At 43.1% G+C, this 13,450-nt stretch overlaps 1 protein-coding gene across 2 annotated transcripts in view; it reads left to right on the forward strand.

Moving 5' to 3' along the window:
* LOC115593930 (pollen-specific leucine-rich repeat extensin-like protein 1) overlaps window positions 1-13,450 on the forward strand; it is a 19,690-nt gene continuing 6,240 nt past the window's right edge. Inside the window, exons 1-12 of one of the 2 annotated variants that reach the window (XM_030437633.1) lie at window positions 1-86; window positions 801-822; window positions 1,135-1,163; window positions 3,101-3,208; window positions 4,648-4,812; window positions 5,142-5,234; window positions 10,232-10,339; window positions 10,609-10,716; window positions 10,986-11,093; window positions 11,853-11,960; window positions 12,230-12,337; window positions 13,224-13,316. In XM_030437633.1, the coding sequence (XP_030293493.1) occupies window positions 4,681-4,812; window positions 5,142-5,234; window positions 10,232-10,339; window positions 10,609-10,716; window positions 10,986-11,093; window positions 11,853-11,960; window positions 12,230-12,337; window positions 13,224-13,316 (858 nt within the window). In that variant the 5' untranslated portion in view covers window positions 1-86; window positions 801-822; window positions 1,135-1,163; window positions 3,101-3,208; window positions 4,648-4,680. Of the gene's footprint in view, window positions 87-800; window positions 823-1,134; window positions 1,164-3,100; window positions 3,209-4,647; window positions 4,813-5,141; window positions 5,235-9,484; window positions 9,899-10,231; window positions 10,340-10,608; window positions 10,717-10,985; window positions 11,094-11,852; window positions 11,961-12,229; window positions 12,338-13,223; window positions 13,317-13,450 lie in introns of those variants that run through there. The other variant, XM_030437634.1, reaches the window with a different exon arrangement.

The raw sequence follows: 13,450 nt of genomic DNA on the forward strand, positions 1-13,450 counted from the left end.
GTGTGACACCAGCGTTTCCACACCGAGTTTGCCCAAGCTGAGGCCCCTCCTGCAGAGCGTACACTGGGCTTCAGATTCAGTATGCGGTACGACCTTTAATCCACAGTTGACTTCTGGTTGTTTAAGCCAACACTTGTTAAATTTACACTTTCCAGTATTTGTAGCAGATTTCGCTGCCGAAGTCCTTCCGGAAATGCGAATTGCACGGTGAAACCTTCCGACCAGGCTGTTGAAAAAATGCCTCTTACATTCCAGGATACTTCAGAAAGTACAACACATGGAACTTTCCCACATTTCCCCAAAACAAAAACAAAAAAAAGCGACGGTGAGGCAGTAAATGAACGTACATATTTAAGATCTAACTAAATGTAATTTAAGACCTATATGCAAAATATGGACGTATTTAAGACTTTTTAAGGCCTAAAATTGAAATTGTCAAATTTAAGACTTTTTAAGACCCTGTGGAAACCCTGTGTTGTGTTGTGTACGTATGTGTGTGTGTTCGTCTGAGATGTTTTTCTGTTTTATCTGTTATATAACATTAGTGTTTTTGGTTTTCCGTCATATTTACATATTGGTTTCAATTTAGTCATTCACACAGCCAGTTTTATCTAAATATTTTTTCTCTGCATAACATAAATGGTACAATGCACACACCATGGCAGACCTCATTTTGTGCACGACGACGTGTTGGAAATGACTTCAACATTTTCAAATTCCCTCAAGTGGCAGTTTTGTGGTTAGATTGCAAATACACTTTAAATTCCTGTGTTTAACCTTTTAAAACATCTTTTTCAGAGGCGGCGAGCAAAGATGCAGCTGGTGAGTCAAAACACGCTGAACCACTTCAGATATCAAATACTCTGACAGGGCAGTGAACACATCATGAGTGTGTCTGTTCAGTATTACTGTTACAGTATTAAGGACACACTGAGAAAAGAAGGTCGTCATTCTGAGAATAAAGTCGTTTTTACAGTAGTCATTCCTGCAGTCTGTTCTTTCATCTGCAAAACTGACAAATGAACAATATGACTCATCAGCAAAATCAGAAAATCTTTTATATTAAACAAGACGCACAGAAACAGTTTCACCTGAAGACCATCAACACACCCACATTTGTTTCTTATCTTAAAGGTCATCAGAAGAGCTGCAAACCTGAAAAGGTGAGTGAAAGAAACCAAATGAGATTATTAAAAAACACTTGACACACAGTCTTATTCTTTTCTCTATCATTATTATTATTATTATTATTATTATTATTATATTATTAGAATTTACGTTTATTTGCCTTCTCCTTTTATATCCAGAGGTAAAACATCTGTAATCTGAGAGGCGGCAGTGAAAGATAAAGATAAATTAAAGCTGCAAGCAGCGATGAACCGACCCTCGCAGTCCACGCGTGTCGGGCATGCTGCCGTCGGTGTGTGCAGCATTGACGTATTCTGGGCAACACCCTCTACATGTTTGAGCAAATTGGAGTAGATGGCAAATTGTGGAAGTTACAATGACTTGATGGTTTTATGGCAAAGCATCAAAATGGAACGCACCACCACAGCCACCAGATGCGACGTAGGTGAAAGCTTTTGATAAGTTTTGTCCACAGATGCTGTTTGCAAAGTGTGGTACAAATCGGTGAAATGGCCTAGGATGAGTTGGAAAAAGTACGTTTTTCATTTTAGGCAATTCTGTGAATAGAAAGTTGGCGTGGCCTACATCACGCAATTCAGCTGAATTTAGGGAACACATAGACATGAGGTTTAAAAACGTTATTGGGCAAAAACGCTTCGCCTTGATAATAGCGCCACCTGCTGGTCATTTTTATTGTGTGAGTTACAGGGGCCAGTCTGTACCAGCCCTATGAATTTCATTGCCATAATAATTATGGTTTGGGCACAGTGCCTAATATTCAATTAGACTTCCACCAGAGCGCCACCTAGTGGCGGATTGGTAACAGTTTAGTCAGTTGTTCTCCAGAGGGCATTGGCAAAATTGTACCATGTTTTGTCTTAATCTGACCAACCGATGCGGAGATATAAAATAATTCAATTCAAACAGCAACACCTTGTGGTCATTGGCCAAAATTTTGCAGAGCCTCAGGGGCTCATGGGGAAGTAGTAACCTGAGTTTCATGTCATTCGGACAGACCAATGTGGAGATATGCAACACTTTGAGCAGAAATGTACAGGAAGTTGTTATTTAATAACTTCAGTATTCTTTGGATTATCAAAATTCTTTTGCAAATCATTGAAATTGCCTGGAAGGAGTTCGAAAAAGTAGGTTTGCGACATTTGGCGAATTACTTAAAAAAAAACTGAGGCGGAAATGGGCGTGGCCTATATCATGAGATTCAGCAAAATTCACTGAACGTGTGGATATTGAATGTGCGACAAAGTATATGGGCGTTATAAGCCAAAACGTACTTTCCTTGATTACAGTGCCACCTAGTGGTGGAAATTCAGGACGACAAAAGATTATGAAATCTTTCGGCAGGTGTGAAGTATATTCCAAGTTTGGTGAGTTTTGGTGCATGTTCAGGCAGTGAAAAATGTGATCATTTGGGACCAAAAAGTCATCACTACAAAAATAATAGGGACCTTGCAGGTTTCCCAACTGGGGCCCTAATAAAGATGTTCCTTTATTGATCAACCTGGGGAGGAATTTGCAGGTAACACAGCAGTACAGAGGGAAATAAGTAGCAGCACAAGAGTAAGTCTCAAAATAAAACTATTAGAATAAAGATTAACATACTATATACAGTAACTCAGAACTCTATTTTAAAGTCAACATGTCCGGTTTAATCACACCTGAGGTCGTTTAACTCACGAAAACAGGACACCTGACAAGAGAATTAAAACACACCTAGGAGTAGATGGATATGGCTAAAATTCTTCCACGTAATAACTTCTCCCAATTTGTCCGTCTTAATCAGAAGATTTGAGGACCGAACACACTTCCCTGAGGTGTCCCATTTTCTACAACAGGATCTCCATCAGTACCTTAAAAGTAAAACCATCCGTTGACAAACTGCGCTGTTTAAAGGTCAATATCAATAAACACGATATATCTCATTATTTTTAAATGTTGTTTCTGGTTTGTTCAGGCTGATCCTGTTGAACCTGATCCTGTTGAACCTTTGAAGCCCAAACAGAGGAGGGCACAGAAGCAAGATTTGTCCCAGAAACCAGCTGGATCCACCAAAACTTCCACGGTAGGAAGATTCTACTGGAGCCAACATGTTAGAATAGTGTTTGATTTCCTCTCCAGTCAGCTTTGTTTGTTTATTATCGTTAACATCAGTGTTAATCAGAAGATTTGAGGACTGAACACACTTCCCTGAGGTGTCCCATTTTTTACAACAGGATCTCCGTCAGTACATTAAAAGTAAAACCCTTTTACTTTTGACAAACCTGCATTGTTTCAAGGTCATCATCAATGAACAGGATTAAGGGTGTCACGATTTTGATTTTAAATTGAAATCGACCGAAATTAAGTCACAATCTCGAACTTGGAATTAAAAAAAGGAATCGTCAATGCAGCCACACCCCCATGTCACATCCAGTCGGCTGGCCAAGTGGAAAAAAACACACACGTGTTGAAGTGCTGCGAGTCAACCTCCTCTAAATTAACTACTAGCTAAGCCAGTAGCTATTAGCTCCAGCCAGCCAAACGATAGCATGGTGTTACACCATTCCTGTTCAGCTCCCGGACCGTGGTCGGGAAGCACAGGAGAGATGATTTTCTTCAGGGCCGAAGTTTATGTTTACCTTCGGGGTGAACTCCCTTTCACGTGTTAAGCTGGTCAGGAAATAATACCAGGGAGCTTTGCTGTATCAAGCCGTCGCCTTTATTCACAGCCAAACTGCAGCCTATATTGTACAATTTATTGCCATCGCTACTACTGCTACTCCTTTCGCTTCTCCTTCCTCTGCCATTTATTCACTGTCCGTACGTACGCACGCTCCCTCACTCTCGCTTGCCCTCACACACCTTACGCACACACACCTCACGCACCGCCCTATTCCTGAAAGGGGCTACGCAACTCTTACAACAATGGCAACTGCAGATGCAGGAGACCCATCGACAGAACTTGAGCCCCCTCCTCTCTCAATGAAGTCGCCGGTGTGGAAGTATTTTGGATTTCCAGTGAGTTATGTTGACAACGTTTGTGTTGTCGACGAAAAAGCCACAGTTTGCAAGCTCTAAAGAAACTAGATGGCAGGTTATTTTGTTTAAGTGTCCAATTGACTGAAGACATAAGTTATTGTTATATTATGTTGTTAATAAATGTTTAAAATTTGACAATGTAGTGTGGTACATTGCGAACAAAGGTCAGATATTGTATTGCATAAAAGTCTAGTCTAAAAATGCCATACTAAATGTAGAAATCGAGAATCGAATCAAACCGAACCATGACCTTAGAATAGAAAATGTAATTGAATTGAGGATATGGAGAATCGTGACACCCCTAAACACGATACATCATTATTTTCTCCCAATATTTCCGGTCTTTCTCCCAAACCACAAAGCTACAACATTACACAAATGTGATTGGTTCCAGGTAGAACAGCAACAAGGCTAGCACCAGAAGTGAGAGACAGATGTAGCTTTATCCATCTGTGAGTGTTAACAGCTCTTTGATTTGTTCAGGCTGATCCTGTTGAACCTGATCCTGTTGAACCTATGAAGCCCAAACAGACGAAGAAACAGAAGCAAGATTCGTCCCAGAAACCAGCTGGATCCTCCAAGGTCACAGCAGACGGCCTCTGCTCTGGACAGGATCTCTGTCAATACTTTAAAACCCTCCAGTTGGAAGTGAGTGTGAAAGGTCATCAGTTAATAAAATAGATACTTTACAGATCAACTGTTACAGACAGTAATTTTTCTACAGGAGCCAACATGTTGGAAAAGTGTTTTATTTCCTCTCCAGTCAGCTTTGTTTGTTTATTATCGTTAACATCAGTCTTAATCAGAAGATTTGAGGACTAAAGACACTTCCCTGAGGTGTCCCATTTTCTACATCAGGATCTCCGTCAGTACTTTAAAAGTAAAACCCTCCACTGATGAACTGCGTTGTTTAAAGGTCATCATCAATGAACACGATATATCTCATTATTTTTAAATGTTGTCTGTGGTTTGTTCAGGCTGATCCTGTTGAACCCGTGAAGCCCAAACAGAGGAAGACACAGAAGCAAGATTTGTCTAAGAAACCAGCTGGATCCACCAAAACCTCCACGGTAGGAAGATTCTACTGGAGCCAACATGTTAGAAAAGTGTTTGATTTCCTCTCCAGTCAGCTTTGTTTGTTTACTATCGTTAACATCAGTCTTAATCAAAGGATTTGAGGGCCGAACACACTTCCCTGAGGTGTCCCATTTTCTACAACAGGATCTCCGTCAGTTCTTTAAAAGTAAAATCCTCCATTGACGAACTGCGTTATTTATAATAATAATAATAATAATACATTTTATTTCATAGGCGCCTTTCTGTCACTCAAGGACACCTTACAGTAAACAAAGACAATTTAAGCCACAAAGTACACAAGAAAAGAAAACAGTAAAAATTGACAGAAAATTCATTTAACTAAGAAAGGTGATCTTAAACAGGTGTGTTTTGAGTTTGGACTTGAAATCAGATAGTGTAGTGATGTTCCTTATTTCGGGTGGCAGAGAGTTCCAGAGCCGGGGAGCAGAGCGGCTGAAAGCTCTGCTCCCCATGGTGGTGAGACGGGCAGGGGGGACAGTCAGCAGAATGGAGGAGGATGAACGGAGGGTGCGAGAGGGAGTGGCGATATGGAGAAGATTGGAAAGATATGGGGGGGCAAGATTGTGAATGGCCTTGAATGTTAGCAAAAGGATTTTGAAGTAAATGCGGGACTTGACCGGGAGCCAGTGGAGCTGCTGTAGGACGGGAGTGATGTGGTGGATGGAGGGGGTTCTGGTGATGACACGGGCAGCTGAATTCTGGACCAGTTGAAGTTTGTGCAGGGATTTGTGGGTGAGACCGGAGAGGAGGGAGTTGCAGTAATCCAGACGGGAAGTGATGAGACTATGGACGAGGATAGCAGTGGTATGGATAGTAAGGGAGGGGCGGAGGCGGTTGATGTTACGAAGGTGGAAGTAAGCAGACCGGGTGATGTTATTGATGTGAGATTGGAAGGAGAGTGTACTGTCGAGGGTGACACCCAGACTCTTAACCTGTGGGGAGGGGGAAACGGAGCAGTTATCAATGATGAGGGGGAAACTGTCGGTTTTGGAAAGTGTTGACTGTGTGCCAATGAGAAGGATCTCAGTTTTGTCAGAGTTGAGTTTTCGTAGATTTGAAGTGAACCAGGATTTTATTTCAGTTAAGCAGTCGGTAAGGGAGGAGGGAGGGAAGTTGGAAGTGGGTTTGCTGGCGAGGTAGAGCTGGGTGTCATCTGCGTAACAGTGAAAAGTGATGTTATGTTTGCGGAAGATATTGCCAAGGGGAAGGAGATAAATGATAAAGAGGAGGGGCCCCAGGACAGAGCCCTGAGGCACACCAGAGGTGACAAGGGAAGGTTGGGATGTGAAGGTTTTGAGCTGGATGAACTGAGTACGGCAGGAGAGATATGATTTGAACCAGTTTAGAGGAGTATGAGTGATACCGAGGGAGGACAGTCTCTTGAGGAGGGTGGTGTGACAGATGGTGTCGAAGGCTGCACTGAGATCGAGGAGGATGAGAATGGAGAGTAAACCAGTATCAGCTGCCATGAGGAGGTCGTTGGTTATTTTTAAGAGTGCAGTTTCTGTGCTATGGAGAGGGCAGAAACCAGACTGGAACTGTTCGTACAGGTTGTTGTTGAATAAATGAGAATGGAGTTGAGTTGCTACTGTTTTTTCAAGAATCTTGGAAATGAAGGGGAGATTAGAGATTGGACGTAGGTTATTGAAGTCCGTGGGATCTGCACCGGGTTTTTTCAAAATTGGGGTAATTGCAGCAGTCTTGAATGGTGTAGGAACAGTTCCAGTGGAGAGAGAGGAGTGGATAATGGCAGAGATGAGAGGGACCAGGGAAGGGAGGCAGGCTTTGACCAGAACCGTGGGGAGAGGGTCTAGCTGACAGGTGGATGGCTTGGTCTTGCGGATAAGATCTGAAATTTCTGCGGAGGTGGGGAGCTGGAAGCAGGAGAAAAAGTGGGTAGGAGGAGGAAGTTCGGATATGACATTGAGGGTGGTTTGTGAGCTGAGATGTTGGTGGATCATCTGGATTTTCTGACTGAGGAATGACATGATGGAGTTACAGAAAGCAGTTGAACAGAGGTGAGATGGTAGAGATTCTTGGGCTTGGGTAATATTCTTGTACAGTGAGAATAGTGATTTAGTGTTACCTTTGTTGGAACAGATTATAGCAGTGTAATAATTGGATTTGGTTTGGGTAATGCAGTTCTTGTAATGTAACATATGATTTTTGTAAATGTCTTTGTGAATATGAAGTCCAGTTTTCCTGTATAGCCGCTCGAGTTGTCGTCCTTTAGCTTTCATAAGTCGAAGTTCGGGGGTAAACCAGGGAGCGGAAAGGGAGAAGGAGACAGATCTGGTTTTTAGCGGAGCAAGGGAGTTGAGTATCTGTTGGAGTCCAGTGTTGTAGTGTGAAACCAGCTGTTCGAGGGTGAGTGAGTTCTGAGTGGCCATGAGGGAGTCAATGCTGGAGGAGAGGGAATCTAAGTTAATATCCTTAATATTGCGAAAAGAAATGAGACGGGGGAGCTTGGTAGTGGAGAGAGAGAGTTTTACATTAAATGAGAGGAGGAAGTGGTCGGTTATGGGGAGTTCAACTGCAGTTAGATCGGAAGGGGAAACACCAGAGCAGCAGATTAAGTCCAGAATGTGACCCTTGGAGTGAGTGGGGGTATCGGTGTGCTGTTGAAATCCAAAACTGTCGAGGCAGGATGTAAAGTCTTTGGTAAGTGGGTTGTTGGTATTGTCCATGTGAATGTTAAAATCTCCCAGTACTATGTTGTTTGGTGAAAGGGTGGATAGGTGGGTGAGCAGAGCAGCAAAGTCATGTAGAAAGTCAATATTTGGTTTTGGGGGCCGGTAAACAGTAGCAATGATGGTGGGAGTCGGTCCAGAGAGCTGACAAACAGTGGATTCGAAGGAGGTGAAAGCAGGGGTAGGCACCGGCGAGACTTTCCACTTCTCGTGTTGGATTACTGCGAGACCCCCTCCCCGGCCGGTGCCACGGGGTTGACAGGTGTAAGTAAATGCCGGAGGAGTAGATTCGTTGAGTTGGGAGAAGTCGTTGGATTGTTGCCAGGTTTCAGTTAAACAGAAAAAGTCAAACTTATGGTCAGTGATGAGATCCTGGATAAGATGGCCCTTGCTCGTGAGTGAACGGATATTGAGTAAACCGAAGTTGACAGTGGTGCTTTCACAATTGGCAGTGCTACTAGCCGACCGGGGCAGGGAGGCTAGGACACTGTGGTCAACGGCCCGGCCAGTGTTGCGTGAAGGGGGACGGGAGTTGGACCAGATGGATTTTATGGGCTGAGTGGGAGGGACGGGGGCGCTAGAGAGCTGGACTGTGCTTTGTACTGCTGCTGGCATGGGGTGAGGAAGAATGTCAAAGGAGGGGGTGTGTGGTGTAAATAGTCAGTCACGTGGAGCATGATGTACGGAATACTGGATATTGGCTGCAAGCATGCGAGCACCTGTGGTGCTAGGATGGATGCCTTCGGATTTAAAAAAGGAGGGGCGGTTCCAGAAGAGATTAAAATTGTCCGTAAAGTTAAGACCTCGGATGTAGCAGGCAGGTTTGAGCCAGGTGTTGAGCATTAATAATCTGGAGAAGCGCACGTCGCCGCGACCAAATGTGGGAATGGGGCCAGAAATAAAAACAGATTTTCCACAAGTGCGAAGGAAGTCCAGGAGGGAGATAAAAGCACGTTTTGTCAATTCAGAGGCACCCCGAGCCGTGTCGTTGGTCCCTACATGCATAACTAGTCGGGTAATGGAGGACGGGAGAGACTGCAGCAGCCGAGGAAGTTTTTCCAGGATATCCAGGACTGTGGCACCGGGGAGACAACAGGTGGTGGCGTTGAAAAAGCGGATATTTCGTGTAATGGAGTCCCCAATGATCAGGGTGGTTGGTGGAAAGAGTGGGCGAGGATGAGGTTGAGCCGGGAGGGATAGTGGTGATCCAGCGTCTGCGGCGACGGTGCCCGGCAGGACAGGTGTTGCGGTGGGTCGGCCGCCCCGGCCCCAGGAGGAAGAGAGTCCGCCAGCGACGTCGGGTGGCGCACGCCTCCAGAGCGTCGGAGAACGGCTTCCTTCAGGAATTTGCGGCGAGAAGTAGAGATGGTTGTCCTGGAAGACAGCTGGCGATCCGTGACCGAAGCACAGCGGCTCCGGTCACCGGCGGGTAACGGCAGGGAGGAGCTAGCCTCGGGGGAGCTAACCTCCCTCACCGCAGGTGTAGGGCCAGCCATCCTGGACGTGGAGCCGCCTGAGACCGAGTCCGGAGCACCAGCGGTCGCAGGCGGAGAGGGGCCAGCGGCTCCCTGAAGCAGGCAGCCCCCGGAGCCAGCAGCCGTGTGTAGAGAGCAGGTGGCGGGGCCTCCCGGGACCGGGCGGAGATCTGGATTGTCGGCCAGGGCGTCGAAGCGGTTGGAGAGGCTCAGGCGAGGAGGAGAGACAGTCGTATCCTGGGCTCCCTTTCTGCCGCGGATCACAACTTCAGCCCAGGATGACTGGAGGCTGGGGGTTGAGGAAGTGAAAGGCCGCGGACAGGTGGAGGTATCCCATGGAGCAGTATCCTGGAGGGCCGCTTTGAGTGAGACTATTTGCATGGATTGTTCATGGGCAATGTCCAGACAGGAGGTCAACAGGGCCTGTTTCTTCTGCAACTCCTGGGAGAGTCGACGGATGTCATCTTTGAGGTCAGATATTTGTTTATTTGCTTTTATGAGGGTGGTGTTGTCGGAAGCCATGGCTGTCAAGTAGCTAGCTTCTTGCTAGCTATCTTTACTGCACAAACTCACACACTCATGTAAAAAGAGTTCGCTGATTTTTCAAAAAGAGTTTGCTGATTTTTCAAAATGAACATATATTTACATATATTCGCTGTTCCGTTGGGAATAGGGGGAGGTAGGAGCCGACACTCCAGGCTCTTCCGTGGTAGTGCTTCTTACGGTTTCAATACACCGAAGTTGGTCATCATCAATGAACACGATATATCTCATTATTTTTAATGTTGTTTCTGGTTTGTTCAGGCTGATCCTGTTGAACCTGATCCTGTTGAACCTGTGAAGCCCAAACAGAGGAGGACACAGAAGCTAGATTTGTCCCAGAATCCAGCTGGATCCACCAAAACCTCCACGGTAGGAAGATTCTACTTGAGCCAACATGTTAGAGAAGTGTATGATTTCCTCTCCATCCAGCTTTGTTTGTTTACTATCGTTAACATCAGTGTTAATCAGAAGATTTGAGGACCGAACACACTTCCCTGAGGTGTCCCATTTTCTACATCAGGATCTCCGTCAGTACTTTAAAAGTAAAATCCTCCATTGACGAACTGTGTTATTTAAAGGTCATCATCAATGAACTTGATACATCTCATTATTTTTAATGTTGTTTCTGGTTTGTTCAGGCTGATCCTGTTGAACCTGATCCAGTTGAATCTGTGAAGCCCAAACAGAGGAAGACACAGAAGCTAGATTTGTCCCAGAATCCAGCTGGATCCACCAAAACCTCCACGGTAGGAAGATTCTACTTGAGCCAACATGTTAGAGAAGTGTATGATTTCCTCTCCATCCAGCTTTGTTTGTTTACTATCGTTAACATCAGTCTTAATCAGAAGATTTGAGGACCGAACACACTTCCCTGAGGTGTCCCATTTTCTACATCAGGATCTCCGTCAGTACTTTAAAAGTAAAATCCTCCATTGACGAACTGTGTTATTTAAAGGTCATCATCAATGAACTTGATATATCTCATTATTTTTAATGTTGTTTCTGGTTTGTTCAGGCTGATCCTGTTGAACCTGATCCAGTTGAATCTGTGAAGCCCAAACAGACGAAGACACAGAAGCAAGATTTGTCCCAGAAACCAGCTGGATCCACCAAAACCTCCACGGTAGGAAGATTCTACTGGAGCCAACATGTTAGAAAAGTGTTTGATTTCCTATTATACTGTACTACTGACGCATTCACAAAATATGAACACAATGAGATTTTTGATCATCATCATTAATAATCTGGATATCATTACTAAGTGGTTAAAAGTATTGGGGGTCAACAGACAGTAATTTTTCATCACTGACGCCGACTGTGAGGAACCAAGGAGACGGATGACTGATATGTAGAGCCAATATTGATTTGCAGTAAAAATTAAATATTTGTCAAAACTCATTTTACACAATTACATTTTTAGATACTTTACTTGAATATGTTTATTTTTCTGATACTCTATACTTCTTCTCCACTGCATTTATTCAATGACTTGAGTAATCAAACAGCACATTTTTAAAGTTGTTTATTTTATCTGCAATCTGACAGAAAAATCACTGACACCAAGAAGCAAAAAGATGCTGAACATCAGCCCTGATAGTCGGTCCATCCTGATCTGTAGTCTCATATAACAATTATGATATAATATCAATATGCCTATTAATTTAATCAAAGTATATAAAAACAAAGATTTAAAAATTAACTCAAACTCCAGTTACCAGAATTAAATAATCAAAAGTGTGATAAGTTCTGTCATCATCAAGGTTGTGATGTTTTTGTAGAAAAGAATTATATGGTCTTAAACTGTTTCCAATATTTGAATAATAAATCACTTAGAAATGCTCCTTCTTATAGTGTTTAAATCTTTCATCTCTGGTTTGTTCAGGCTGATCCTGTTGAACCTGATCCTGTTGAACCTGTGAAGCCCAAACAGAGGAGGACACAGAAGCAAGATTTGTCCCAGAATCCAGCTGGATCCACCAAAACCTCCACGGTAGGAAGATTCTACTGGAGCCAACATGTTAGAGAAGTGTATGATTTCCTCTCCATCCAGCTTTGTTTGTTTACTATCGTTAACATCAGTCTTAATCAGAAGATTTGAGGACCGAACACACTTCCCTGAGGTGTCCCATTTTCTACATCAGGATCTCCGTCAGTACTTTAAAAGTAAAATCCTCCATAGACGAACTGTGTTATTTAAAGGTCATCATCAATGAACACGATATATCTCATTATTTTTAATGTTGTTTCTGGTTTGTTCAGGCTGATCCTGTTGAACCTGATCCAGTTGAATCTGTGAAGCCCAAACAGACGAAGACACAGAAGCAAGATTTGTCCCAGAAACCAGCTGGATCCACCAAAACCTCCACGGTAGGAAGATTCTACTGGAGCCAACATGTTAGAACCTGATCCAGTTGAATCTGTGAAGCCCAAACAGACGAAGACACAGAAGCAAGATTTGTCCCAGAAACCAGCTGGATCCTCCAAAACCTCCACGGTAGGAAGATTCTACTGGAGCCAACATGTTAGAAAAGTGTTTGATTTCCTATTATACTGTACTACTGACGCATTCACAAAATATGAACACAATGAGATTTTTGATCATCATCATTAATAATCTGGATATCATTACTAAGTGGTTAAAAGTATTGGGGGTCAACAGACAGTAATTTTTCATCACTGACGCCGACTGTGAGGAACCAAGGAGACAGATGACTGATATGTAGAGCCAATATTGATTTGCAGTAAAAATTAAATATTTGTCAAAACTCAATTTACACAATTACATTTTTAGATACTTTACTTGAATATGTTTATTTTTCTGATACTCTATACTTCTTCTCCACTGCATTCATTCAATGACTTGAGTAATCAAACAGCACATTTTTAAAGTTGTTTATTTTATCTGCAATCTGACAGAAAAATCACTGACACCAAGAAGCAAAAAGATGCTGAACATCAGCCCTGATAGTCGGTACATCCTGATCTGTAGTCTCATATAACAATTATGATATAATATCAATATGCCTATTAATTTAATCAAAGTATATAAAAACAAAGATTTAAAAATTAACTCAAACTCCAGTTACCAGAATTAAATAATCAAAAGTTTGATAAGTTCTGTCATCATCAAGGTTGTGATGTTTTTGTAGAAAAGAATTATATGGTCTTAAACTGTTTCCAATATTTGAATAATAAATCACTTAGAAATGCTCTTTCTAATAGTGTTAAAATCTTTTATCTCTGGTTTGTTCAGGCTGATCCTGTTGAACCTGTGAAGCCCAAACAGAGGAGGACACAGAAGCTAGATTTGTCCCAGAATCCAGCTGGATCCACCAAAACCTCCACGGTAGGAAGATTCTACTGGAGCCAACATGTTAGAGAAGTGTTTGATTTCCTCTCCATCCAGCTTTCTTTGTTTAATATCGTTAACATTCTTAAAGTGAAACTCTCGCAAAAATGCAACCTAGCCTTTTTTGTGAA

The sequence above is a fragment of the Sparus aurata genome, chromosome 13, assembly GCF_900880675.1.
Source record: "Sparus aurata chromosome 13, fSpaAur1.1, whole genome shotgun sequence".
NCBI classification, from domain to species: domain Eukaryota; kingdom Metazoa; phylum Chordata; class Actinopteri; order Spariformes; family Sparidae; genus Sparus; species Sparus aurata.